The sequence below is a fragment of the Petromyzon marinus genome, unplaced genomic scaffold (assembly GCF_048934315.1).
Source record: "Petromyzon marinus isolate PM22_M1 ecotype Great Lakes invasive population unplaced genomic scaffold, UKy_Petmar_22M1.pri1.0 PM_G_Scaffold_14, whole genome shotgun sequence".
NCBI classification, from domain to species: domain Eukaryota; kingdom Metazoa; phylum Chordata; class Hyperoartia; order Petromyzontiformes; family Petromyzontidae; genus Petromyzon; species Petromyzon marinus.
Genome location: NW_027422695.1, coordinates 437,172 through 464,553, shown reverse-complemented (window position 1 = coordinate 464,553; position 27,382 = coordinate 437,172). Strand labels below are relative to the sequence as shown.

The 27,382-nt window shown below is 52.1% G+C and overlaps 1 protein-coding gene across 1 annotated transcript; it reads right to left on the bottom strand.

Moving 5' to 3' along the window:
- LOC142910233 (ephrin type-A receptor 3-like) lies at positions 1–26,934 on the bottom strand. Its single transcript, XM_076059939.1, has 13 exons — positions 25,983–26,934; positions 21,396–21,460; positions 17,571–18,243; positions 16,810–16,965; positions 15,426–15,791; positions 13,161–13,285; positions 9,627–9,786; positions 7,906–8,106; positions 5,901–5,962; positions 5,208–5,423; positions 4,496–4,645; positions 2,525–2,688; positions 1–665 (listed from the first exon to the last, which is right to left on the bottom strand). The coding sequence occupies exons 1-13, from the start codon at positions 26,089–26,091 to the stop codon at positions 566–568; spliced, it is 2,547 nt and encodes an 848-aa protein (XP_075916054.1). The 5' UTR covers positions 26,092–26,934; the 3' UTR covers positions 1–565.
- Positions 26,935–27,382: the final 448 nt, after the last annotated feature.

Here is a 27,382-nt window from a genome sequence, read left to right as displayed (position 1 = left end):
AAAAGTTAATTTTTTTATTAGAAAAGTAATTTGTCATCTCGAGCTGCTTTGTGGGGCGATGTCCCAACTCCCCCTTAGTGGATGAACCAACGCAGCAGCCCCCAGGTAGTGATTACATAAAGAGCCTCAACTCAGCGCACAACTCAAACGCCTGGAGACGTGGCAGCAGCAGCAGTCGAATCACGGCCGCACGCAGCAGCAGCAGCAGTAACGGCGTCATCCAGCAGCGGAGAGAGGAGCTGACCAGGGATTGTGTAAGTCGTCGGCCCTGCTTCCACTATAGTCTGTGTGGTTAGTAAAGAACACGAAGAGACGATGTGATGCAGCCACGACCGTCAATTACCCCTACAGGCCGGCAGGTGTCACCCTGTCATTACACAAGTTAAGGGATCAAAGAGGAGGCACGCGAACAACAAACGAGCACGGGGAAGACGCAGGTCGTCGCGAGCGGGGGAAAAACAATAGAAAGTGTTAAAACCGACGGGGGAGCGCCGTGAGAAAAACCCAACGGGACACGAGAGGCAAACGCTGAGACCCCGAGTGGAGGACGCGCCAGCGAACACGACTACAACCGAGTGGGAGGAGACGGCGGCGGAATCGGCGTTGGCGTTGGCGGTGATAAGGCGTCGCCGTGAATGGAGGCCACCGCCGCCGGAGACGACAAGCTGGGCAGGGGGAGAGAAGGGAGTGGAAGGTGACGAGGGTGGAACACCGACCACCGGGCAGACCCTCATTGGGACCGTGAGAAGGCCAAAGTGGTCGCGACGTTTGTGCCGCCCGCTCTCGTTTCCTGTTTTTGTTTTACCGGGAAGCGGTGCGCGTCATCATCACGTCGCCCCAGTGCTAGCGATGCTTACTACACAACGCACCGGGTACTCGTTTGAGGCCGAGTCGACCTAGTGGAGGCCCAGGACCGGTTCAGATAATCGTCATTGGTGTTGGCCGTGAGCGGGAATCAAATCCGGTGTCGCCGGGTTCGTAGGGCGGCGTGCTGACCACTATACCACCGCTCCCCACACGCACACACACACATACACACATACACACATACACACACACATACACACACATATACACACACACATACACTATCGCTACACTATCGCTCACACATACACACATGCACACACACACATACATACACATGTACACACATACGTACACACATACATACACACATACATACATACACACATACACACACATACATACACACACATACACACACACATACACACACACATACAAACATACATACAAACATACACACACATACACACATATACAAACATACATACACACATACACACACACATACACACACATACACACATACATAACAACAACCGCCATTCGCCACTAAGTGGCGGTGACGTCACCACGACGCTTGTGCCAGGCCATGCACACCTTGAGGCCACGTGGAGTGTCTAACGCCCGCTGGCAGGAGGTCACGGGACAGACCCAGCAGGTGCCACGGGTCGACTGACAGAACATGCTCTTCTGTCACTATGTAGTTCAGCAGATGTTCTTGCTTGCATCCATGATGGTGCGTGGATGCGCCGATGCCGGAACAGCGTGTTGGTAATGACAAGCCCATGGGCTGCACAAAAATTTAGCAGCCTCCTGCCGCTGTTATTGAGCTGATCTGGCTCATGCCTTCCAATCACTCCAGACCAGGTGACAGCATCATGACCAACTCAGGTGAGCACCTTTGACAGGTGCTCACCTGACTCATCGGCCTTGCCTGCATCCCTCCACGGATGTTCGTCTTCGGTGGGGGCATAACTAACCACGACCACCACTCCTTGCCTCCGGTTGATGGGAAGGCGAGCCCAAAGTAGCCTGGGGCTTACAGCTTCCCCCACCTCACCGCCACGCTTCCACGCCCCTTTCATTCTTTTGTTTAGATAGAAGAGCCACTCGCTCTCTGTTGTTTAGCAGTCTCCTGCCCCGAGTAGAGGACTATCCACCCCTCATGGTGGCAGGAGCCAGAGCCGGTCTACCGGACCTGCTGAATATCGCAGAGATCCAGGCGGTTCCGGTCCAGCTCCCGACAGAGGAGTGGCAGCCTCTCCTCCGCAGTGAGCGTTCGAACATTCCACGTGGCCACGCGTAGTGGTTTTTTGTTGTTGTTTCTGGAGGAGCTCCGATGGTGAGGATTCAGTCTCCCGGCTCCGCCAAATGGGGTTTTGGCCAGGAGATGTCATAGATGCCTGTCCTCCGGCACAAGCTTATTAATTAAAAATTTCATTCATGATTTAGTCATAATTAATTGAAGGTGGAGGGGTTACCAACCCCTCGCACCCGTCCAGATCCCCCATTTGGTCGCTGTGGTGGTCACAAACACCATGAAGGGAAAGGCCAATTTAAATTGTCCCTCCTCCCACGGCACCGCCCACGACAGCGTTGCAGTCCGGCACCACGAAGAGGTAGGGGGTTGTTTTCTTGCTCCCCACACACACACACAGACACACGCACACACAGACAAACTCACACACACACAGACGCACACACACAAACGCACCTGGCCGTGTCGTGCAGCACGTCAGTGACGGCGGTAACAAGGCGGCTGAACGAGGGCCGCCAGGAGCTCTCCTGCTGCCAGCAGCTCAGCATGAGGCGGCGGAGAAGCATGGGGCAGTCCATGGGGCACGGCAGACGCCAGCCGCCCTCTACTGCCTCCATCACCTGGGGGGTACGAGACCCATAGACTACTCACACAGAGACCCATACAGTACTACTCACACAGAGACCCATAGAGTACTACTCACACAGAGACCAATAGAGTACTACTCACACAGAGACCCATAGAGTACTCACACAGAGACCCATAGAGTACTCACACAGAGACCCATAGAGTACTACTCACACAGAGACCCATAGAGTACTACTCACACAGAGACCCATAGAGTACTCACACAGAGACCCATAGACTACTCACACAGAGACCCATAGAGTACTCACACAGAGACCCATAGACTACCCACACAGAGACCCATAGACTACTGACAGAGACCCATAGAGTACTACTCACACAGAGACCCATAGACTACTCACACAGAGACCCATAGAGTACTACTCACACAGAGACCCATAGAGTACTACTCACACAGAGACCCATAGAGTACTACTCACACAGAGACCCATAGACTACTCACAGAGAGACCCATAGAGTACTACTCACACAGAGACCCATAGAGTACTACTCACACAGAGACCCATAGAGTACTACTCACACAGAGACCCATAGACTACTCACACAGAGACCCATAGACTACTCACACAGAGACCCATAGACGACTCACACAGAGACCCATAGACTACTCACAGAGAGACCCATAGACTGCTCACACAGAGACCCATAGACTACACACAGAGACCCATAGAGTACTCACGCAGAGACCCAGAGACTACACACAGAGACCCATAGAGTACTCACGCAGAGACCCATAGACTACTCACACAGAGACCCATAGACTACTCACACAGAGACCCATAGAGTACTCACAGAGAACCATAGACTACTCACAGAGACCCATAAACTACTCGCACAGAGACCCATAGACTACTCACACAGAGACCCATAGACTGCTCACACAGAGACCCATAGACTACTCACACAGAGACCCATAGAGTACTCACACAAAGACCCATAGACTACTCACACAGAGACCCATAAACTACTCACACAGAGACCCATAGACTACTCACACAGAGACCCATAGACTACTCACACAGAGACCCATAGACTACTCACACAGAGACCCATAGACTACTCACAGAGACCCATAAACTACTCGCACAGAGACCCATAGACTACTCACACAGAGACCCATAGACTGCTCACACAGAGACCCATAGACTACTCACACAGAGACCCATAGAGTACTCACACAAAGACCCATAGACTACTCACACAGAGACCCATAAACTACTCACACAGAGACCCATAGACTACTCACACAGAGACCCATAGACTACTCACACAGAGACCCATAGACTACTCACACAGAGACCCATAGACTACTCACACAGAGACCCATAAACTACTCACACAGAGACCCACAGACTACTCGCATAGAGACCCATGGACTACTCGCACAGAGACCCATAGACTCACCACACAGAGACCCATAGACTACTCACACAGAAACCCATAGACTAATCACACAGAGACCCACAGCCGCACACAGAGACCACAGACTACTCACACAGAGACCGCAGACACACACACAGAGACCCATAGACTACTCACACAGAGACCCATAGACTACTCACACAGAGACCCACAGCCGCACACAGAGACCACAGACTACTCACACAGAGACCCATAGACTACACACAGAGACCCATAGAGTACTCACACAGAGACCCATAGACTACACACAGAGACCCATAGACTACTCACACAGAGACCCACAGCCGCACACAGAGACCACAGACACACACACAGAGACCACAGACACACACACAGGGGTGCCGGTGCTGAACTCACGTCCCGGTTGCTCATGTCCCAGTACGGCCGTTCGCCGTACGACGTCACCTCCCACACGACGATGCCGTAGCTCCACACGTCGCTCGCCGACGTGAACCTGAGCTGTGCGATGGCCTCCGGGGCGGTCCAGCGGATCGGGATCTTCCCCCCCTGGTGGGGAACATTCACAACGGGACCTCGCCCTCGGGTCCGGCACGCGGGGCTCTCGCGGCCCGACGTCGTCGGCACGCGGCGAAGGGTTTGCCGGGTCAAAGCCGGCGTCGCGAGTTCGCGCCGCCTCGACGCGCCGAGCGTCGAGATTCACGGGTCCACACCGTACGCTGCACGTTTGCACTTTCACCGCGCGTGTGTGCATGTGTGCGTGTGTGTGTGTGCGCGTGTGTATGTGTGTGTGCGTGTGTGCGTGTGTGCGTGTGTGTGTGCGTGTGTGTGCGTGTGTGTGTGTGTGCGTGTGTGTGTGTGTGTGCGTGTGTGTGTGCGTGTGTGCGTGTGTGTGTGTGTGTGAGGTTAATGCATTTCGCTCGACGCACGGCGGCGGCAAGTACTTTCGGCGAAAAACGGAAGCCCCTTAGGGAGCGGTAACGCCGCGCCGACACACGCCGGGCCGGCGCGGCTTTGCCTTCTCCTCGACTCCGGCCGAACGTCGGCCGAACGTCGGCCGAACGTCGGCCGTCGACGACGCCGGCGCTTCTTTTTTCCTGCCCCGCCTTACCCGGGAGGTGTACGCTCCCTCGGGGTCGGCGTCCAGTAGAAGCGTCCGCGAGAGGCCAAAGTCGGACACCTTGCACGTCAGCTCGCCACTCACGAGCACGTTGCGGGCGGCCAGGTCGCGGTGCACATAGCCCTTGCGGGACAGGTACTCCATGCCCGATGCGACGTCACGCAGCATCCCGAGCAGCTGGGTCACCACCAGGTGCCCCTTCTTCATCTACACCGTGCCCGGCCAGGGGGGGGAGAGAGGGAGGGAGGAGGGGAGGAGAGGGGGGAGAGGGGGGAGGAGAGGGGGGAGAAGGAAGAGGAAGGGAGGGAGAAGAGGAGGCGATGAGGAGCCGCCTGGGTGACGTTGTGCTGCTTGTTGTGCGGCCGTCTGGAATGCTCTTCCGGGAGCTGCTATGTGCGTTTAAGTCATCGTTGTCTAAACTAATTTGTTTAGAACTCTCGCTTGTTGTGTTTAGTTTGTCCCCCCCCCCCGCGCCAGTTGGCTACGTAAGGTACAAAGGAAGTTTGACGCAGACGCGTGCAGTTGTCACCACAAGCGGAGCCCCGGTTAGTAGGATCTACAGCACACACACACAACAATGCCACCGTGTGCTCTCCATTTGTGGACAGTTACACACACAACCGCTGAGGAGTGTGAGACTGCAACACACAGATGATCGCATCATTTGGCATTGCCACTTCTTACCCTGAGGAATAAATCCAAGGAATGGTTTTCCATGAATTCGGTGATGATCATGACAGGTTTACCTTCGTCGAGAGGACAAGAAAACCAAACGTTAGCAATCCACGCACAGCATTCACGACTTATACCGTAACATCATCACTTGGTCACATACACACCTTGTATCTCTGCCAAGATGCGTCGCTGTGGGTTCATACACAGGGACTCCTCTACTTACGAATGTTCCTCTTACGAACTCTCAGAGGTACAAACAAACCTGTTCGTACGTCCGGTTGCCCGTTCTGAACCGAGAGTCAGAGGTTCAACCTCTGCGCAATAGATGGTGGTGGCATCTACATCTGCAGAACGTGAAGAACCAGTGGCATCTACATCTGCAGAACGTGAAGAACCAGTGGCATCTACATCTGCAGAACGTGAAGAACCAGTGCATCTACATCTGCAGAACGTGAAGAACCAGTGCATCTACATCTGCAGAACGTGAAGAACCAGTGGCATCTACATCTGCAGAACGTGAAGAACCAGTGGCATCTACATCTGCAGAACGTGAAGAACCAGTGGCATCTACATCTGCAGAATGTGAAGAACCAGTGCATCTACATCTGCAGAATGTGAAGAACCAGTGGCATCTACAGCTGCAGAATATGAAGAACCAGTGGCATCTACATCTACAGAACGTGAAGAACCAGTGGCATCTACATCTGCAGAACGTGAAGAACCAGTGGTATCTACATCTGCAGAACGTGAAGAACCAGTGGCATCTACATCTGCAGCACGTGAGGAACCAGTGCATCTACATCTGCAGAACGTGAAGAACCAGTGGCATCTACATCTGCAGAACGTGAAGAACCAGTGGCATCTACATCTGCAGAACGTGAAGAACCAGTGGCATCTACATCTGCAGAATGTGAAGAACCAGTGCATCTACATCTGCAGAATATGAAGAACCAGTGGCATCTACATCTACAGAACGTGAAGAACCAGTGGCATCTACATCTGCAGAACGTGAAGAACCAGTGGTATCTACATCTGCAGAACGTGAAGAACCAGTGCATCTACATCTGCAGAACGTGAAGAACCAGTGCATCTACATCTGCAGAACGTGAAGAACCAGTGGCATCTACATCTGCAGAACGTGAAGAACCAGTGGCATCTACATCTGCAGAACGTGAAGAACCAGTGGCATCTACATCTGCAGAATGTGAAGAACCAGTGCATCTACATCTGCAGAATGTGAAGAACCAGTGGCATCTACAGCTGCAGAATATGAAGAACCAGTGGCATCTACATCTACAGAACGTGAAGAACCAGTGGCATCTACATCTGCAGAACGTGAAGAACCAGTGGTATCTACATCTGCAGAACGTGAAGAACCAGTGGCATCTACATCTGCAGCACGTGAGGAACCAGTGGCATCTACATCTTTAGAACATAAAGAACCAGTGGCATGTAGTGTATAGTAGTGTATAATGTAGTATAGAGGAGTGTAGTGTATAGTCGTGTATAGTGTTGTGTATAGTGTAATGTGCAGTGTGTATAGTGTAGTATAGAAGTACACCACACCGGTGTGTTGGAGAGCAAATCCACAACATTTCCAATCTGAGTACAATCACCAGTGATTAAAACAACGGGCATAATCAACTGGACAGCCAGCTACATAACAGACTTGCCAGTTTTAAACTTGGTTCGAAGCTTTTGTGACTGCAGGAATTAATCTTTGTTTTTTTCGGTAAAGTCACGTATAAATAAGAAATAATAAAATAACATAATAGCGTCCGACGTTTCGGTTGTATACATCTGGGGTTATGTATTTCCCCTCTCTCTTAAATTTAGTTCTTCTGTACCTGATGATGGCTGCTTGCGTTGCAACCGAAACGTCGTACGCTATTATGTTATTTTATTACTTCTTATTTATATGTGACTTTACCGGAAAAAACAAACAAAGATTAATTGCCAGTTTTTAGTTTGTTTAAAATGCGTGTGGCATCGATTGGACGTTCTCGAAGCTCACTCTTGGTGACGACGCCCTCCAGGCGGACGATGTTGTCATGCTCGAACTGTCCCATGATGCTCGCCTCACATAGGAAGTCCTGCTGCTGCTGCTGCTTGCTGGATCCGCCCTTCAGCGTCTTGATGGCCACGCGCACTGTTGCCGCCCCTCCGCTGCTGCCCTGGCGCTTCAGGTATCCGACGTGCACCTTCCCAAACTCTCCTGCGGGCCGAGGGGTCGATGACAGTGGGTAGCACGTAGAGCAGGTGTGAGGACCCCCCCCCCCCCCCCGTCCAGCTGCTAAGTAAGGTTCGTCACGTGAATAAAACGTGCCGATTGCTTGCTGGTTGTGCACTGGCCGGTCGCTGTGTGGTGCATGCGTTGGGGAGTGTGAACCCACGGCAAACGACGGGGTGCTGCAAAACAATGTTAACACTTTTCGATTTGAAGCTTTCGTGACTGCGAGGATTCATCTTCTTTGGTTCTTTCGCTAAAGTCACCACCACGTAGAATGAGACTAAAATAATAAATTGCTAAAATAAAATAACGCGGTAAAACTCTCACGACGTTTCGGCCACAACGCAAGCGGCCTTCATCAGGTGAAGGGGACGAGACTGTCTGGAGGACAGCGCTGTCCAGACAGTCTCGTCCCCTAGGGTTAGGGTTAGGGTTAATAAAAAACAATAACACTCCCCCAAACCATTTACAGCATTAACGCGATATCAAGGTCACATCACCATTTTAAAGGTGCAGACATTTATTTCAGTTAAGCATAAAGGAAGGAAATATGCAGTTTTTTTTACAGTGCCTTCATTTACGTTCCATCATTCGCCACTTAGTGGCGAATGGCGGTTGTTGTTGTGAGTGTATGAGGGGTGGTGTGTGAGGGGTGGTGTGTGAGGGGTGGTGTGTGTGTATGTGTGTGAGAGGTGTGTGTGTATGAAGGGTGGTGTGTGTGTGTGTATGAGGGGTGGTGTGTGTGTATGAGGGGTGGTGTGTGTGTGTGAGTGGTGTGTGCGTGTGTATGAGGAGTGGTGTGTGTGTGGGTGTATGAGTGGTGTGTGTGTGTGAGGTGTGTGTGTGTGTATGAGGAGTGGTGTGTGTGTGTATGAGTGGTGGTGTGTGTGTGTGTGAGAGGTGTGTGTGTATGAGAAGTGGTGTGTGTGTGTGTATGAGTGGTGTGTATGTGTATGAGGAGTGGTGTGTATGAGGTGTGTGTGTGTGTATGAGAGGTGGTGTGTGTGTGGGTATGGTGCTGAGGTGATGGGGATGGTGCTGGTGAGTGGTGCTGGTGAGTGGAGGTGGTGGGGTGGTGGTGGTGGCGGCGTAGTGGTTGGGTGGGGATGGTGCTGGGGTGGTGGTTGGTGGTGGTGGGGTTGGTAGTGGTTGGTGGTGGGTGGGTGGTGATTGGTGGTGGGTGGTGGTGGTGCTAGTTGGTGGTGGTGGGGTGGTGGTTGGGGGTTGGTGGTGGTGGGCTTGGTGGTGGTTGGTGGTGGTGGGGTTGGTGCTGGTTGGTGGTGGGTGGGTAGTGGTTGGGTAGTGGTTGGGTAGGGTTGATGCTGGTTGGTGGTGATTGGGTGGTGGTGGCTGGTGGTGGTGGGTGGTGGCTGGATTGGGTGGTGGTGATGATTGGGTGGTGGTGGTGATTGGGTGGTGGTGGCGATTGGGTGGTGGTGGTGATTGGGTGGTGGTGGTGATTGGGTGGTGGTGGTGATTGGATGGTGGTGTTGTTGCTCACGTGCGGGAGACGTCTGGAAGTGGAGTGTGGGGCTGTAGTCTCCGTAGCCGGCGGCGTTGCGAGCGCGGACCTGCAGTGAGTAAACCGCGGCATGCCGGAGCCCCGTCACGGTGATGCTCGGCACGCTGGAGATCAGCCTCATTACCTCTCTCGTCGTCGTCATCCTGGTGGGGGGTACAGATGGGGGGGGGGGGGGGGGGGTACAGATGGGGGGGTACAGATGGGGGGGGGATGGGTTCAGACTCATCCCACAGAGACCCATTGAACCTGGGTCACGTGGTTCACAGCATATTGTTGTGTTAACTCTACTGCCCTCCACTTGCTAATGCAAAGACAAAGAACCCCCGTATAGTGTCAGCAGACTGTCGGGGCGAGTGCTGTTAGCGGCCACCTATGGAGGCACACGAGGGGGTGGGTGGTCAGCACCACGCCCGGCCGCCTTTGTATCCACAGTGGTGATGTTGTTGTATACGGCCCTTTTTCCACAATTAATATCCATAAGAATATTTACGGATGCATACACCTAGATTTCTTTTTCCTTTCTTTCGTGACAAACAATTTATATTTTTTAATGAATAAAACCCGTAAGCCAGAAACACGAAAAACCAGATGTCGGTCATAAACAGGCCATATATATATATAAAGAAATAATAAAACTCTCAAGGCGAGGAGGATGTAACAGCTATCGGCAAAAATCTCCAGGTGAACAAGAGTTTGATGGGCCCTTAGGAAAGGTCCCTCCGAGGTCAGAACACCAAGAGAGTAGACACAGAGACGCCAACAGGGTAAATCGTATACATATTCTTTTCCTTATTTGCCAGTAAAAAAAAAGGCAACAACAAGAATAAGATAGAATTAGCGATCCTAACGCTCACTCCAATTAAGAACAGGCCACCAGACACATCAGTGAATATTATCCAATGATTAATTCGCTATCAAATGATTTTCACCTTTAATACTTTTACTGTTAAAACAAAGCTTGGAGCAGGAATACCAAGTCACATCAAAGGTTATCGAGAAGGAATGAGACAACGGGTAAACTTGCAAAATAATTTAAACAATATCCCAAGCAACCCCGACCACCTTTGTCCCTCTCACAGCGCGGAGAAGCAGGAATTACACCTTATCACAAGGGGCCATCTGGAAAAGCCAGCCGGGTTTGATGAGGAGACACACCCCACCCCACACACGGCAACCAGGCAAAGACAGTTTTAAAGAAAATTGCAATATAATATTAATAATAACAACGTGTTAACCTTACACGACATTCCATTATAGAACCTTACAGAACCAAGGGATATGGATTCCAACAATCAAGAAACGGACCTCTTAAACTCAGGATGATAATTATTTTTCTTTTTAATAATTCTATCATAACAATTCGAACCTCGGTAAAACCGAGAGGTGTCGGGAGGACGTAGTTACAAACACGAGTCTTGGCGAACATGGGACCAAATGGTATTTGAGAAATATAAGTCGAAAGTATAAAGAGGTGCTCCCGACCACCTTTGTCTCTCCCGAAGAGCGCGAGAGAGGAATTTCACGCCAGGGCAAACAGATCGTTATCGCGGGGACCATCTGCCACACACGGGACTTAGTAGTGGCCCCCACCCCACCCTGCACACGGGCAGCAAAAGAGCGTATCTACTCGTTCACCAACATCCGTCGAGTCCGAACCAACTACTGAAAGAAGAATCAACTGATACGTATGATACACTGCCCCCCACTACACGACAAACCAGACGTCTGCTTGACGCAAAGAATCGATTCCGAACATTGGCCTACTCTTTCACCACTCATACCATTCAACACACACACACACGGGTCATTAACAAAGCCTAAAACCTCAAGCCATTGAACCATCCGTGATTGTGGAAACATCGCAACGACCGAGTGAATAATCCATCGTTTTTAAGAGTGTTCATAATTTTCCTCTGTAATATTGTGCTGGGGCTGTACTTCTAACCGCATAAATTACCAACTGACCCATTAACAAGGATTAATTCTTGGCACCTCACCACGGAGCGCCGCTCGCGGGGGTGAAGAGCGTGCTCAACCGGTTCCCTGTCAGGGATCTGGCCACAATTAATTAAAAGATTGGCCCGAGATAAGGATCTAAAAAGGAAACATCGCCACCCATTGAGTCGCGTTGAGAAGTCGATTAGAAATACTTGAGTCGTTCGTTAATATTTTCTTTCTACATAATCTTGCTGGTATCCACGAATGAAATAACGAATTCAAATGCATATTTGTGCCTCCAAGAATAATACTGGTTGGAGTGCCCCTTCAACGAGTAGCGTTGCATAATAATTAGTCATCCTATTGTTAACAACGTGACAATAATTGCATTAAGGGCCGCGCATGATCAATGACCGAATGCTGTGTTGTGTGACAATTCAAGTAACGAAGCATTGCGGCCATCGAGTGTTGTTGATAAGGTAATTAGAAGTATTTCAGTCGAACGCTTTAAATTCATAATCGTTATGAATCAATGAACGAACATCAACGTGGTACTGTGCTGACGATTTCAAGCATAATAACTTCGCATATCAGAATGTATTAAGGATTGGATACGAATCAAAGACCAAGTGCCGTATTGTGTAACAATTCAAGTATACGAGTTTGCATATTATAAAGTTAAGGTTTGATAGAATAGTTCGCATATTTTTAATCTCTCTCTCAACAACCGATCGATTGCGTTACGCGTCGGGAATTAACCACAGGTGCCGCTATCGAGGTGAAACAACGCAATCGTGATGTTATGTTAACGCTGTGTTGAAATTCCAAATCCCGAGATTGAGTTTTCATATTATCCAAAAATTAAAGTTAGCTAGAAATAAAATTGATAAAAGCAGAACGTTTGTGTGTGATTCTTCCTGAAATCCTGCATAATATTGTTCTGCGTATGAGATCTGAATCCTGGGGACCTATCATAAGTACACTATCACCACACATAATCCATAACACACATAATTCATAATGTTCAATCGAGAGTAATCGTATCCTTATCGATAATACGGAATTAAAGAGCAGAGTCGAATCGACTCTCTCTCATTCACGCTCACAACGCCTGCGTCACTGCATACGATTAATTGCGTTATTCCAATTCATAACACAATCCTCGTCACCGAGGCTCGACCTTATAATCCATAACGACCTGCATTATCATAACCACGCTCACTCGCATAAATTAATACGATTATCTCTCGAATCAGCATAATTTATGCACATAATTACACTGATTAACATAATTTCGGATAAATTATGCGAATTTCATAACACCTATATATACAACAATGTTTACTACACACCGCACCAGGGTACTCAATTTGAGGCTGAGTCGACCTAGGGGAGACCCAGGACTCGTTCAGATTATCGTCACCGGTGCCGGTTGCCGTGAGCGGGAATCGAACTCGAGACGCCGGGTTCGTAGCGCAGCGTAGCGCGTATCGCTGCACCACCGCTCAGCACGCACGCGCGTGCACATTCACACGCACACGCGCGCAAGTAAAATGGATAATCGCGAGCCGCTACGCACCTCGTCAAAGCATTTGACTTCATAGTCCATAACGATGCCATTGGGCTGCTCCGGCTCGGCCCAGGTCAACAGGACGGCGTCTTCAGAGACGATCTCCGTGTGGACACGCACCACGGGTGACGGTGCTGCGGGCAATCACAGCATGTGGTCACGCGCTAACTCGTTTGTTTACCCCCCTGGCCAACGTCTCGAGGTGCGGTGAGTGACAATCGGTGTGCGTTTCCCCTTGCTGCTGAATGAAATACGAGTTGCGGTGAGATGTTCAAACACCAAGCAGACGGACGCCGCTTTGCGAGCAATCAACTCAACTTGCAACAGCCACACACGCGGTGCTTTGTGGTGAACATGCGAACATGGCTATGATGATGATAATTATAACAGATGATGCATTGTCTTTAAGAATAATAATTAGAGTGGTATATGCATTAAGAATAATATAATTATAATGTTACATGTGTAGTGGAGTAACACGCGCGCTGGGGGGGTTTGCAAGCGGTGTGCACGGATGTGTGAGGTCGCATCGGGGCGAACAGGAGCAGCGAGAGACGCCCAAAAAAGATGCAGAGCGGTGATTGGCTGGCTGCAAATGCAGGCGGACAATTTAGATGCAGAGCGGTGATTGGCTGGCTGCAAATGCAGGCGGACAATTTAGATGCAGAGCGGTGCTTGGCTGGCTGCAAATGCAGGCGGACAACTAAGATGCAGAGCGGTGATTGGCTGGCTGCAAATGCAGGCGGCCAATTTAGATGCAGAGCGGTGATTGGCTGGCTACAAATGCAGGAGGACAATTTAGATGGAGAGCGGTGATTGGCTGGCTGCAAATGCAGGCAGACAACTAAGATGCAGAGCGGTGATTGGCTGGCTGCAAATTCAGGCGGCCAATTTAGATGCAGAGCGGTGATTGGCTGGCTGCTGATGCAGGCGGATAACTAAGATGCAGAGCGGTGATTGGCTGGCTGCAAATGCAGGCGGCCAATTTAGATGCAGAGCGGTGATTGGCTGGCTGCAAATGCAGGCGGACAATTTAGATGCAGAGTGGTGATTGGCTGGCTGCAAATGCAGGCGGACAACTAAGATGCAGAGCGGTGATTGACTGGCTGCAAATGCAGGCGGACAATTTAGATGCAGAGCGGTGATTGGCTGGCTGCAAATGCAGGCGGCCAATTTAGATGCAGAGCAGTGATTGGCTGGCTGCAAATGCAAGCGGACAACTAAGATGCAGAGCGGTGATTGGCTGGCTGCAAATGCAGGCGGCCAATTTAGATGCAGAGCGGTGATTGGCTGGCTGCAAATGCAGGCGGACAACTAAGATGCAGAGCGGTGATTGGCTGGCTGCAAATGCAGGCGGCCAATTTAGATGCAGAGCGGTGATTGGCTGGCTGCAAATGCAGGTGGCCAATTTAGATGCAGAGCGGTGATTGGCTGGCTGCAAATGAAGGCGGACAATTTAGATGCAGAGTGGTGATTGGCTGGCTGCAAATGCAGGCGGACAACTAAGATGCAGAGCGGTGATTGGCTGGCTGCAAATGCAGGCGGCCAATTTAGATGCAGAGCGTTGATTGGCTGGCTGCAAATGCAGGCAGACAATTTAGATGCAGAGCAGTGATTGGCTGGCTGCAAATGCAGGCGGATAACTAAGATGCAGAGCGGTGATTGGCTGGCTGCAAATGCAGGCGGCCAATTTAGATGCAGAGCAGTGATTGGCTGGCTGCAAATGCAGGCGGACAATTTAGATGCAGAGCGGTGATTGGCTGGCTGCAAATGCAGGCGGACAACTAAGATGCAGAGCGGTGATTGGCTGGCTGCCAATGCAGGCGGCCAACTAAGATGCAGAGCGGTGATTGGCTGGCTGCAAATGCAGGCGGACAACTAAGATGCAGAGCGGTGATTGGCTGGCTGCAAAGGCAGGCGGATAATTAAGATGCAGAGCGGTGATTGGCCGGCTGCAAATGCAGACGGCCAACTAAGATGCAGAGCGGTGATTGGCTGGCTGCAAATGCAGGCGGCATTGTCTTTAATCATAATATAATTATCATGTTTTTGCATAGCATTTAAGAATAATATTATTATAATGTTATGTGCATGTTATAGCTTTTAAAAAAGGAGAATGTATTTTTAAAAAAATATTTTAAAAAACCATTTAAAAAAAGATAGAAAAAAAATATTTGACAAAAGCAACTAAATATCTAAAGATGAAAAAGAGATTTCAAAAAAAGAAAGACGATGGCCGTGAGCGAGAGGTGGAGGGGGGGGACGACGACTCACGATCCCGTGACGTGGCGACGTGGACGGCCGCGAACGCCGAGGGGACGCCGCTCAGGCGGGAGACGCCATTGGTGGCGTGCACCTCCAGGGTGTAGGCGGCGTTCTCACGCAGGCCGCTCACCTCCACCGAGGCGTTCGTCAGCGGGAGCGGAGGCCGGAACCTCACGGCCGGGCCGCACGGCGGCGCCGGCTCCTGGCCCCTCTCCCCACCCCCCCCCCGCAGGGGGGGCGGGTAGAGCCGGCACACGACGGAGTAGGCGAGGTCGGAGCGCCCGCCGGGATTCGCCGGCGGGCTCCACCGGAGCGTCACCGAGGCGGCGGCGGAGAGCGGCGAGGTGACGACGTCCCTGGGGGCCGACGGCGGCTCTGGCCGGGGGGGGGGGGGCGGAACGGAGTTTATAGAGTAGTGTAGTAGGTAGTGTATAGTGTAGTGTATAGTGTAGTGTATAGCGTAGTAGTGTATAGTGTAGTGTAGTACTGTATAGTAGTAGTGTATAGTGTAGTGTATAGTGTAGTGTATAGTGTAGTGTAGTAGGTAGTGTATAGTGTAGTGTATAATGTAGTGTATAGTAGTGTATAGTGTAGTGTATAGTGTAGGGTAGTAGTTTATAGTGTAGTGTATAGTGTAGTGTAGTAGGTAGTGTATAGTGTAGTGTATAGTGTAGTAGTGTATAGTGTAGTGTACAGTGTAGTAGTGTATAGTGTAGTGTATAGTGTAGTGTATAGTGTAGTGTGTAGTGTAGTAGGTAGTGTATAGTGTAGTGTAGTAGTGTATAGTGTAGTAGTGTATAGTGTAGTGTAGTAGTGTAGAGTGTAGTGTAGTAGTGTATAGTGTAGTGTAGTAGTGTATAGTATAGTGTAGTAGTGTATAGTGCAGTGTAGTAGTGTAGTGTATAGTGTAGTGTAGTAGTGTAGTGTATAGTGTAGTGTAGTAGTGTATAGTGTAGTGTATAGTGTAGTGTATAGTGTAGTGTGTAGTGTAGTAGGTAGTGTATAGTGTAGTGTAGTAGTGTATAGTGTAGTAGTGTATAGTGTAGTGTAGTAGTGTAGAGTGTAGTGTAGTAGTGTATAGTGTAGTGTAGTAGTGTATAGTATAGTGTAGTAGTGTATAGTGCAGTGTAGTAGTGTATAGTGTAGTGTATAGTGTAGTGTAGTAGTGTAGTGTATAGTGTAGTGTAGTAGTGTATAGTGTAGTGTATAGTGTAGTGTATAGTGTAGTGTGTAGTGTAGTAGGTAGTGTATAGTGTAGTGTATAGTGTAGTGTAGTAGTGTATAGTGTAGTGTAGTAGTGTAGTGTATAGTGTAGTGTAGTACTGTATAGTGTAGTGTAGTAGTGTATAGTGTAGTAGTGTATAGTGTAGTGTATGGCGCATAGTGAACGAACTTGCACAGGCCACAGACTGGGGCTCGCCGCTGGGCCGGAAGTATCCATCGTGGCAGGTGCAGGACGTCGCTCCGATGACGCTGCCCGTGCTGTGTGGCGGACACCGGGAGCAGGAGCTGTCTTGGGCCGTCTCCTTATAAGAGCCCTGCTCACACACTGCACGCACAAAGGTCCCGCCCCCCGACCTGTAGCCTTTACAGACTCAGTTTAACACCTTTATTATGAACCTTTACAGACTGTTGGTGCTGTCAGTAGCGAGAGATGGGGAGAGAGATGAGCAGATGGGGAGAGAGATGAGCAGATGGGGAGAGAGATGAGATGGGGTGGGTGAGAGAGTGCGTGGGTGGGTAAGTGGTTGGGTGAGTGAGAAAGTGGGTGAGTGAGTGGATGAGTAGGTATGTGGGTGGGTGAGTGGGTGGGTGAGTGGGTGAGTGGGTGAGTGAGTGGGTGAGTGAGTGGTTGGGTGAGTGAGTGAGTGGGTGGGTGGGTGAGTGAGTGAGTGGGTGGGCGAGTGAGTGAGTGGGTGGGTGAGTGGTTGAGTGAGTGAGTGGGTGAGTCAGTGGGTGAGTGAGTGAGTGGGTGGGAGGATAAGTGGTTGGGTGGGTGGGTGGGTGAGTGAGTGAGTAGGTGGGTGGGTGAGTGAGTAGGTGAGTGAGTGGGTGAGTGGGCGAGTGAGTGTGTGGGAGGTCCGCTGGGTCTTTCCACATCTCTCTCGAGGGTAAGCGATGATGAATCTACTAAAACAAATCCCAACGCGTCACCTTGGCAGGCGTTCCCCGCCTGCTGGTACCCGGCACGGCAGACGCAGCTCCCGGGGTGGCCCTCCCACTCGCCGTCGGCGTTGCAGAACATCGCCGGCTCCGGCTCCCCCTCGGGCCGGAGCGCGTGGCCCACGCACGCCCCCGTCACCTCCGACAGCGCCCACGGCCCGTCGCCGGCGGCCGGAGCGTCGGGGAACTCGGCGAGGCGGACCGCGAGGGCCGGGCAGCGCCTGCGGTAGACGCGCACGGACGCCAGCCACGCGCAGGCCCCCGTGTCGCGGAACGCCAGACGGAGGCCGCCCCGGGAGAGGGGCCCCACGTCGCCCGCCGCCTCGACCTCCGACCCGCCCGAGCCGACGACGTCGACCTTGGAGAAGAGCCGCCGCTCGTCGTCGGCGAAGACCCCGGCGGCGACGTCGCCGGGGTCGTCCGACTCCCGGTAGTAAACGTCCAACGTGTCGTCGTCGCAGCCGGCGGCGGAGGCGGCGGCGGCCGGGAGGCGACGGGGGCACCGGCGCCGTAAGCTGAAGCGGAACTCGAGGAAGATGCGGCGAGCGTCGCCGCGCGGGATCCAGGCGGTGCGCAGCCACTTGTCCTGCCTGGGCACGGCGGGGCGGCACTGCGCCTGGTACAGCCTGGGCCTTGAGCGTTGGCCACTCGTAGCCTGCTGCCACTGCGGTCGTGATGAGGGGAGAGGGAGTGGAGTGTGGGAGGGAGTGTGGGGGGGAGTGTAGATGTCACAGTGATTCTGAAACATTGTTCTCCACTCCTTGAATCAATTTTTATAACCTGTAAACCGTTTTACTCGCCTCGCGAGTTCGCGTCGCTCATTTTGGTCGGAGTTTATTTGCCGCCATGTCCTCAGGTTAAAGAGGCCCAACGCATGCTCGCCGATCAGATTCTGAGTGTGGAGCGAGCAAATCCAGATTCGTTGGTTATCGTACTTGGCGACTTTAACAAAGGTAATCTCAGCCACGAACTCCCCAAATACATACAATTCATTAAATGCCCAACCAGAGAAGGGAACACTCTGGATCACTGCTACACTACAGTCAGTAGAGCCTACCACGCCGTCCCCCGAGCAGCACTAGGACACTCTGACCATGCCATGGTCCACCTGATTCCTGCATACAGGCAGAAACTAAAACTCTGTAAACTTGCTGTGAGGACATCTAAACAGTGGACCAGTGAGGCTGTGGAAGATTTGCGGGCATGCTTAGACTGTACTGACTGGGATATGTTCACGACTGCTACCAATAGTCTGGATGAACTCACAGAGGCTGTGACGTCCTACATCAGCTTCTATGAGGACTGCTGTATCCCAACACGTAACAGGGTGAACTTTAACAACAACAAGCCCTGGTTCTCAGCAAAGCTCAGAAGGTTGAGGTTGGAGAAGGAGGAAGCGTTTAGGGGTGGAGATAGAGACAGATTCAAGGAGTCGAAGAACAGGTTTAGCAAAGCGGTGAGAGAGGCTAAACGACTGTACTCAGAGAGACTAAAACACCAGTTCTCTACTAACGACTCTGCTTCTGTCTGGAGAGGGCTCAGGCAGATCACCAACTACAAGCCCAGAGCTCCCCACACCACTAACGACTCCCGCCTGGCCAACGACCTGAACGAGTTCTACTGCAGATTTGAAAGACAATTAGACTGTCCTGAACTACCCCTTCCCACTCAAGAGGCCCCATCCCCCACCCATACTACAGAGACGACTCTCTCCTTTCAGGAGGGAGACGTTAATAGACTTTTCAAGAGGCAGAATCCACGCAAAGCAGCCGGGCCGGACTCTGTCTCTCCAGCCACCCTCAGGCACTGCGTTGACCAGCTGTCTCCGGTGTTCACCTACCTCTTTAACACCTCCCTGGAGACATGCCATGTACCAGCCTGTCTCAAGTCCTCCACCATCATCCCTGTGCCCAAAAAGCTAAGGCCAACAGGACTAAATGATTACAGACCGGTCGCCCTTACATCTGTGGTAATGAAGTCTTTTGAGCGCCTGGTCCTGGCACACCTCAAAGCCATCACAGACCCTCTCCTGGACCCCCTTCAGTTTGCCTACAGAGCCAACAGGTCTGTGGACGACGCAGTTAACATGGCCCTCCACTTCATCCTACAGCATCTGGATGCCCCAGCATCCTACGCTAGGATCCTGTTTGTGGACTTCAGCTCTGCCTTCAACACCATCATCCCTGCCCTGCTTCAGGACAAGCTCTTCCAGCTGAACGTGCCCTACTGGATCACAGACTTCCTGTCTGACAGGAAGCAGTGCGTTAAGCTGGGAACACAAGTCTCTGACTCCAGCTCCATCAGCACCAGAACTCCTCAGGGCTGCGTCCTTTCCCCACTGCTCTTCTCTCTGTATACCAACAGCTGCACCTCCAATCATCTGTCCGTCAAACTCTTGAAGTTTGCGGACGACACCACCCTCATTGGGCTGATATCTGGTGGGGATGAGTCTGACTATAGGTGGGAAGCTGACAACCTGGTGACCTGGTGTAGCCAGAACAACTTAGAGCTAAATGCTCTAAAGACAGTTGAGATGGTTGTGGACTTCAGGAAGAATACAGCCCCACTCACCCCCATCACCCTGTTAGACTCCCCAGTCAAAAGTGTAGAGTCCTTCCGCTTCCTGGGCACTATTCTCTCCTGGGACCTCAAGTGGGAACTGAACATCAGCTCCCTCACCAAGAAAGCTCAACAGAGGATTTACTTTCTATGGCAGCTGAAGAAATTCAACCTGCCAAAGACAATGATGGTGCAATTCTATACAGCAATCATTGAATCCATCCTCACCTCCTCCATAACCGTCTGGTACGCTGCTGCCACTGCCAAGGACAAGAGCAGACTGCAGCGTATCATCCACACTGCTGAGAAGGTAATTGCCTGCAATCTACCAACCCTCGAGGACCTGCACACGACAAGGACCATGAGGCGAGCGAGGAAGATTGGGTTTCCTGCCGGTAAGGCATCACTCTCGACAGCCCAGGGGGGGGAACAGGAGCGCGGCGGCCCTTCCCCGCCCGGTGAGGAGTGCAGCGGCGGCAGCTCCCACACTAGTGGAGAGTCTGGGGGCGTCGGTACTTCGCGGGCAGGGTCGCAGGCAGGAGAGATCCCGGGGGCCGACGACCCTAACATAATCATCATCAGGTGTGAAAACCACAGCAAGAAATTTAGAAAAAAGTGGCGTTTTTTTAACGTTAGCACCACGGAGAGCGATTTGGCAGTTCAGAAGGACGAGTCCATCTATGTTCGGAAAAGAGGAGGGGGGAGACGAAAAATAATGGATGAGGTCTGAAGGCCACCGTAAGCGTGAACAATCAATTAAGACCCGAAATGGTTTATCAAATCCTTCCAATGATTGCTAAGCCAGAATCCATCTTCTCGGTTGAAATTGTCTCTGTGTTTGTATATGTGAATAGACTCATGAACGAATCTCTCATGGTAGCCAGATGGCTTGCAAAGAACCTCTGTCTTGGATAAGTCAATGTCATGTGAGCCTACTGAATTATAACAGTGATCTGCCACGGCCGAGGTGTTGGTCCTACCGTGTTTCAGGTCTGCTTTGTGTTCACGAATGCGGTCCGAGACATGTCATTTGGTTTCTCCAATATAACTACTCCCACCGAGGCAACTTAGCGTTGTCTGTATTTATTTAAAGTTGCGCATTTTGATGATGTGACGTCACATTTCTCAAACCTCCCTCTCTCGTCACGCATCGTCACAAATGTCTGACCCCGCCCCCTAAGTGCGTGACGTCATCTATGGACGCCCCTCCCCCCCCGAACATCCACGGAGGTCTCGTGGCCTCCACGCTCGACTCACCCCATCGGGCGGGGAGGCGACCCAGCCGAGGTCGCCCTGCGCGGTCTCCGTGTCGAGCAGGTCCACTGCGGCGGGGTGGGTGGGTGGGGGGAGAGACACGCGCACGCGCGCACACAGAGAGAGACGAAGTTTCAAGTTTGTTAGGTACGAGCTGTACTACCCGGCTACGCCCGGGACGAGGATTCACCACGTCCCCCCAGTGGCGATGTTCACACAGCAGAGCAGGTACTCGTTTGATGCCAAGTCGACCTAGGGAAGGCCCAGGACCGGTAAAAAAATAATCGTCACCGGCGGTGGCCGTGAGCGGGAATCGAACTCGGGTTACTACACTACAACGCGTTACGCTTCCACGTGCGCGGGTCACGTGACAGATTTGACGTCACAGCTCACTTGACGTGCAAAAAAAATAGATGCATTATTGAGCTACCCCCCTAAAGAAAAAGCAAAAGTGTATTTTTATAATTTTAGGATGGTGTACAGTCTGGAAAGCACCCACGTGGCAAATTTCCAGTTTGTTGCATGTCGGGAAGTACGCTAAACATTTTGAACAGACACGCACAATCACAACTTTGCCTTTTATATCTATGGAGATAGCGTTGTGAGCCATGCGGCTCTCAAGTCGGGTGCAGCCGCAACAAACAAAATATGAACACAGAACATCTTAAAGCGACAACGCGTAACAGAAACATCCTGGAAAAAAAACAGCAAATATTTAATATAAAACGCCGCGTGCAAAAAATCCCCACCATCGTGTACACGACGGCTGTCACGGACTGCCGGGGCAAGTGCTGCTGCTGCTCGCGAGTAGCAGCACCTACCAAGGCTACCGGCACTGTGGCACACGAGGGCGTGGGTGGCCAGCACCACGCCCGGCCGCCTTTGTCTCCCCAGTGGCGATGTTTACTACACACCGCACCAGGTTACTCATTTGAGCTTGAGTCGACCTAGGGGAGGCCCAGGACCGGTTCAGAGAATCGTCACTGACGGTGTTGGCCGTGAGAGGGAATCGAACTTGGGTCGCCGGGTTCGTAGCGCAGCGCGCTAACAGCTACATACACACACACAACAACTGCCATTCGCCACTAAGTGGTGGTGACATCACCACGACGCTTGTGCCAGGCCATGTGCACCTTGAGGCCACGCTGGCAGGTCACGGGGCAGACCCAGGTGCCACGGGTCGACTGACTGAGATGACCGAAATGACTGGCTGGTGCACCACCTGTGCCCCCTACTGTGCCAACCTGCTGTGCTTTAGCCACCCGGCGCTCCGCTCGTTGTTGTGAGCGTCGCTCCTCCACCCTCCGTTGTTGTTGGAGGGCGACTGCCTCCAACTGCCCAGTAGCGTCCTTCACGAGCCTCCTCCACAGAGGCCAATTTTGACACCGCTGGTACCAGTCATCGACAAGTCCACTCAGCTCCACGTCCTCCCGTACCACATCACTCCATCTCCTCTCTAGCCCGTGCCGCGCCCGTTTAGCCCCCTCGATCCGGCCGAACAAAAGCTGTTTCGGCATGTGGTGGCTGGGCATGCGGGCTACATGACCCAGCCTTGCCTGCCGGAGGAGCTCATCGATGGGACCTTGCCCAGATCTTTCAAGGATTTGTGAGCTCCTCACACAATCCAGTCTGGTTAAACCCAGGATGGATCGTAGGCAGGCCAGCCTAAATGTTTCAACCGGCGAAAATGCTCCATTAAGGGGGTCCACGTTTCGCAAGCGTAGAGAAGGGAGGGAATGACCGTGGCCGAGAAGACCTGAAGCTTAGTGCGGAGCGACAGACCAGGTAGCTTCCACACAGCGTTACGCAACCGATGAAAAGATATTGCCGCTCGACTGATTCGGAGTGAGACCTCTGCTGTTAAACTGGAGCCAGTCATAAGCACACTGCCCAGGTATGGGAAACTCTCCACTCTCTCCACAACTGCCCCATCACCGATTGGGAGTTGTGGGGGTGGAGTGTCCGATGGTACAAAATATCCAGGCAGGTGCTTAGTTTTGGTGTGGCTGAAGGTAAGGCCCCCATCTCTTAGTGGCACGCTCCAGTCTCAGCAGCAGCGTCTCCAACTCCTCCTCTGAATGAGCAGCTATTACCAAATCATCAGCATACATAACGTGGTTGAGCAATAGGGAGCCATCCCTTGACCGCACCCGGGCATCGATCAGCCTCCCATTATAGCTGTACCAAATGGAGATTCCCCCGGTACAGACACACACACTCACACACGTACACAGACACACACTCACACGTACTCAGACACACACTCACACGTACACAGACACACACTCACACGTACATACATGTACACACACTCACAGACACACACTCACACACGTACACAGACACACACTCACACGTACACTCACACGTACACAGACACACTCACGTACAAGACAAGACAAAGATCCCCATATAGCCTTAACAGACTGTAGGGGCAAGTGCTGTTAGCGAGCACCTATGAAGGCCGAAACGGTACACGAGGGGGTGGGTGGCCAGCACCACGCCCGACCGCCTTTGTCTCCCTAGTGGCAATGTACTCATTTGAGGCTGAGTCGACCTAAGGGAGGCCCGGGACCGGTTCGAATAATCGTCACTGGTGTTGGCCGTGAGCGGGAATCGAACCCGGGTTGCCAGGTTCATAGCGCAGCGCGCTAACCGCTACACTATCGCACATACATACACACGTACACACACGTACACACACTCACACGTACACAAACACACACACTCACACGTACACAGACACACACTCACACGTACACAGACACACTCACGTACACACACATACGTACACACACGTACACAAACACACACTCACACGTACACACACGTACACACTCTCTCTTCATGTGGTCGCGTGGATTTTTCCCTCCGTGTCCTCCGCTTCCCCCACCACCCCCACCCCCACATCGAGAATGGACGTGGCCGCCACGCGGGGCATCATCATCATCATCAGTTTGTGGTCACCGCTCGCTGTGCATCATCTCAGCACGCGGTGAGACGCTTCGAGCGGCGTCGGCGTCGTCTAAACAAGCGAGCAGCCTCGCCTGCTAGCGTCAAAGGCTCCGTCGGAGCGCTCCATCTCGGCGAACGAGTTGACTCCGCGGGGAACGAGAGAGACGCGGAGAGAGACGTGGAGCTTTCAAAGAGCCATCGTTGTGCGGAGCCACGAGCCGCTTTGTGTTTTTGTCACCTTCAGTTTATCAGATGTTTTTTTTCTTCAGTTTCAGTTTATTTTGGTTATAGCCCCTGTGAGCCGTTCGGCTCTTGAATCGGGTCCAACCGCAACAAACACAAAAACACAAAAACACGAACGAGAAAACAGAGTGACTATGTGGTGACTGTGTAAACAGAAAATCCGTGAAAAAAAACCCATGCAAAAATATTCCGGAAAAAAGCACCGTACACCACCAACGCTGTGTGTGTACCACCAACACTGTGTGTACACCACCAACACTGTGTGTACACCACCAACACTGTGTGTGTACCACCAACACTGTGTGTACACCACCAACACTGTGTGTACACCACCAACCCCTGGTGCACCACCAACCCCTGGTGCACCACCAACCCCTGGTGCACCACCAACACTGTGTGTACACCACCAACACTGTGTGTACACCACCAACGCTGTGTGTACACCACCAACACTGTGTGTACACCACCAACACTGTGTGTACACCACTAACACTGTGTGTACACCACCAACACTGTGTGTGTACACCACCAACACTGTGTGTACACCACCAACACTGTGGTGTACACCACCAACACTGTGTACACCACCAACACTGTGTGTGTACCACCAACACTGTGTGTACACCACCAACACTGTGTGTACACCACCAACACTGTGTGTACACCACCAACGCTGTGTGTACACCACCAACACTGTGTGTACACCACCAACACTGTGTGTGTACCACCAACACTGTGTACACCACCAACCCCTGGTGCACCACCAACGCTGTGTGTACACCACCAACACTGTGTGTACACCACCAACACTGTGTGTACACCACCAACACTGTGTGTGTACCACCAACACTGTGTGTACACCACCAACACTGTGTGTACACCACCAACCCCTGGTGCACCACCAACCCCTGGTGCACCACCAACCCCTGGTGCACCACCAACACTGTGTGCACACCACCAACACTGTGTGTACACCACCAATGCTGTGTGTACACCACCAACACTGTGTGTACACCACCAACACTGTGTGTACACCACCAACGCTGTGTGTACACCACCAACACTGTGTGTACACCACCAACACTGTGTGTACACCACCAACACTGTGTGTACACCACTAATACTGTGTGTACACCACCAACACTGTGTGTGTACACCACCAACACTGTGTGTACACCACCAACACTGTGGTGTACACCACCAACACTGTGTACACCACCAACACTGTGTGTACACCACCAACGCTGTGTGTACACCACCAACGCTGTGTGTACACCACCAACGCTGTGTGTACACCACCAACGCTGTGTGTGTACCACCAACGCTGTGTGTACACCACCAACGCTGTGTGTGTACCACCAACCCCTGGTGCACCACCAACGCTGCGCCCACCTTCATAAGCAGCGGCCACCGCCAAGACGGCGACGATGCCAACGGCGACAGGAGATGGAGCCAGACTCCTGCAGCTGCGGAGGGGCGCGGAGACGGAGCCTGGGGACATTTCTGCTGGTGCTGGTGGTGGTGGTGCTGTTGGTGGTGGTGGTGCTGGTGGTGGTGGTAGTGCTGGTGGTGGTGGTGGTGCTGGTGGTGGTACTGCTACTGGTGGTGGTGGTGCTGGTGGTGGTGGTGGTGCTGGTGGTAGTGCTGGTGGTGGTGGTGCTGGTGGTGGTACTGCTACTGGTGGTGGTGGTGCTGCTGCTGCTGGTGGTGCTGCTGGTGGTGGTGCTGGTGGTGCTGCTACTGGTGGTGGTGCTGCTGCTGCTGCTGGTGGTTCTGCTGCTTTTGGTGGTGGTGCTGGTGGTGGTGCTGGTGGTGGTGGTGCTGCTGCTGGTGGTGGTGGTGATGCATGGATCGGCTCGGTTCACCAACCCTCCTCTTTTCCTCCTGCGAGGGAGACGAGCAGGCGAGAGGATTTAAAAGAATGGAATGAGTCAGAGTGAGTGGGGTGTGTACGATTAATGATTGACCCAGCTGGAGAAGACACCAATGAATTATTAACCCTGGCAGAAGTGAAGGTTTGCTGAGGCTTTCGGCTCCCCTCCCACCTCCCTCCATCCAAAACCACTCCACACATCTCTCTCCTTGTGTGTAACTGTGAGTGTGTGTACGTGTGAGTGTGTGTACGTGTGAGTGTGTGTACATGTGTACGTGTGAGTGTGTACGTGTGTGTACGTGTGAGTGTGTGCAGGTGTGAGTGTGTGCACGTGTGAGTGTGTGTACGTGTGAGTGTGTGTACGTGTGAGTGTGTACGTGTGTGCACGTGTGAGTGTGTGTACGTGTGAGTGTGTGTACGTGTGAGTGTGTGTACGTGTGAGTGTGTGTACGTGTGTGCACGTGTGAGTGTGTGTACGTGTGAGTGTGTGTACGTGTGAGTGTGTACGTGTGTGCACGTGTGAGTGTGTGTACGTGTGAGTGTGTGTACGTGTGAGTGTGTGTACGTGTGTGTACGTGTGAGTGTGTGTACGTGTGAGTGTGTGTACGTGTGAGTGTGTACGTGTGAGTGTGTGTTCGTGTGAGTGTGTGTACGTGTGAGTGTGTGTACGTGTGTACGTGTGAGTGTGTACGTGTGAGTGTGTGTACGTGTGAGTGTGTGTTCGTGTGAGTGTGTGAACGTGTGTGTACGTGTGTACGTGTGAGTGTGTACGTGTGAGTGTGTGTACGTGTGAGTGTGTGTACGTGTGAGTGTGTGTACGTGTGTGCACGTGTGAGTGTGTGTACGTGTGAGTGTGTACGTGTGAGTGTGTGTACGTGTGAGTGTGTGTACGTGTGAGTGTGTACGTGTGTGTACGTGT